The sequence below is a fragment of the Lupinus angustifolius genome, chromosome LG12, assembly GCF_001865875.1.
Source record: "Lupinus angustifolius cultivar Tanjil chromosome LG12, LupAngTanjil_v1.0, whole genome shotgun sequence".
NCBI lineage: Eukaryota > Viridiplantae > Streptophyta > Magnoliopsida > Fabales > Fabaceae > Lupinus > Lupinus angustifolius.
The window spans coordinates 3,152,434-3,154,695 of NC_032020.1; the positions used below are offsets into that span (position 1 = coordinate 3,152,434).

The 2,262-nt window shown below is 30.8% G+C and overlaps 1 protein-coding gene across 1 annotated transcript; it reads right to left on the bottom strand.

The window, feature by feature from the left end:
• On the bottom strand, positions 296-2,031 carry LOC109362685. Its single transcript, XM_019608656.1, has 4 exons — positions 1,870-2,031; positions 1,642-1,767; positions 1,377-1,547; positions 296-450 (listed from the first exon to the last, which is right to left on the bottom strand). The coding sequence occupies exons 1-4, from the start codon at positions 1,933-1,935 to the stop codon at positions 376-378; spliced, it is 438 nt and encodes a 145-aa protein (XP_019464201.1). The 5' UTR covers positions 1,936-2,031; the 3' UTR covers positions 296-375.

The following is a 2,262-nucleotide window of genomic DNA, read 5'->3' on the forward strand; positions in this document are numbered from 1 at the left end:
CTCTTTGGTCTTGTATGAATAAAATCATCTTTGAGAACACTATGTTTGACATAGATGAAGTATTGGATTTTATTTTTCTATATTTTTGGAATCTTCTCAATGCTCGTTTTCTTAATTTCAATTCTCTTTTGTAGAATGGATGATGAACCCTTTTAATTGTCCTATTAGTTACAATATTTAAATAATATATGGATAAGAACTTGTTCTCATATATATATTAATTTTTTCTCTCTTAATGAATTCTCATTGCTGAACAAAAAAATTAAATAGTTAAACCTTCCATTTCACCCAAAAAGAACAAGAAAAACTTCACTGGAATATAAAATACTATAGAAATATAAGATACTGGATTTTTTGCACATTTGTGCTTCCATATTAATTCATATTCTTGATTGCTTGCAGCACCGCTTGCTTCACCACTTGTGCATCGATGCTTTCGTTCTCAAGATTCTGGAAAATCCATGGGTTTTTGTCAAAGAAAAGAAGGAAATCAGAATCATATAGAAGAAAACAAAATTTTGCTCAGCATCCATATAACATCATGGCAGAAAGTGATTTTTTTTATTCTTTTATTTTTTTTATCAGCAAACAAATAAGCAGTTCACAGCCCATGCAACTACAGAATATGTGTAAGCAAATCCATATATACGTGAGCCACACTCATTATTATGTCAATACTTTGGAATTTGGACCTTGAAGCTGTAATTTTAGATATGTCGCTCAAACCAAAATTGTAGAACCCACGCGTTATGTTCCTTTTTGAATTTTACTATTTCCTCGTGGGAGTAATTGTAATCCTATTAAACAAATAGTTGAAAATATTTTGGCACAATGTAATCCAGTAGCCAAAAACATCAAAAATATAGTAGAGTTGGAAAATAATCCTCGGCTATTATTGTTTTTTCATTTGCATTAAATGAAGGGTAACGGTCTTAAAAGTGTCATGTTAATCTATTTTTTTTTTTGTAAACTTTTGGTATTGCCAATGACATTATCTTATCTACGAATAAGGAACTAATTTTTTGGGTGCGTGACTACCCTCCCAACAAGTGTTATTCTAAAAAATTGAACCATTAATATTTTTTATATTTATGGTATCTAATATAATCTCACACCACTTGACCTAGACTAACGTTTTATTGGTTATTTTTTTTCACCTTGTATTTTTTATGTACTTACCTTTACCTCTACCAGATGATCCTAATCCAGTAAAATTATATCTCATAGTCGAATTTCAGCATATGGAAAACTTGAATTTGGTTATTGGTTAAAGAGAAATAAAGATATACACGTAAACCAAGCATTCATAGATAATAAACATCAGAAAAAGAAAAGAGAAAACAGATTAACATATATCCTAGCTTGTATAGTCTTACTTCTCCTCCCACAGCTTCAAGTTGGAAAGTGTCTTCACAAGAAACCCTAGCATCAAGCACATCAAGTCCCAATTCCTCAAAAGTCTCAAGTATTGCAACAAGCATACTGGGGCAATTCCTTTCTGAAAAAACATTAATGAAGAAACCCCTTTCTAGGGTTTCTACTTTGACCTGAATTTTTTTCCACATAACAAGAAAAAATTAACTTTATGTATTTATATATGATATACTATAACTTACAGAAAAATATAGAAACAATACGCACCATAGGTAGTTCATTTTGGGAGGTTGATGATTCAGAGGCTCCAAGCTCTGTGTTCAGCCCCTCCACTTTTTGTTTCAACTCCTCTATGTATCTGGTTGCATCCACAATAATTGAGGCTTTGTTCATCTGCCAAGTTAACAAAGAAATGAACAATTATGTCAAAATATTGAAATTTTTTATTCCAGCTTAATAAGCATTGAAATCCAAAGTGAACATGCTTCATATTACAGCCATGGAATTTGTGACTGATCGAAGTTGTTGAAAAGCAGCTTTTTTGTTCAACCTAGAAGCCATGTCTCTTCTGCTTCTTCAAACTTTCCTCTAATTGATTTTGGTTTCTTCTTCCTTGCCTTTTCAATCTGAGTCTTTGGGGTTTTATATAAAATGGAAAGGTCACATAATAAGTATTTGTGATCGGTTGTTTCCTTGAATAGCACACGATAAATTATTCATCTGAAAACTATTTAAGAATTTGGCCTCAAAATTATGTTACTTTTGTACGTATTAACTTTTTTTTACAATCGGTTAACCAAAAATTTAATTATATACAAGTCAATGATTTTACTTGTACATTAGTTGTGGGATAAAACATGATATTTTGAGTTTTATGTATTTTTAAGA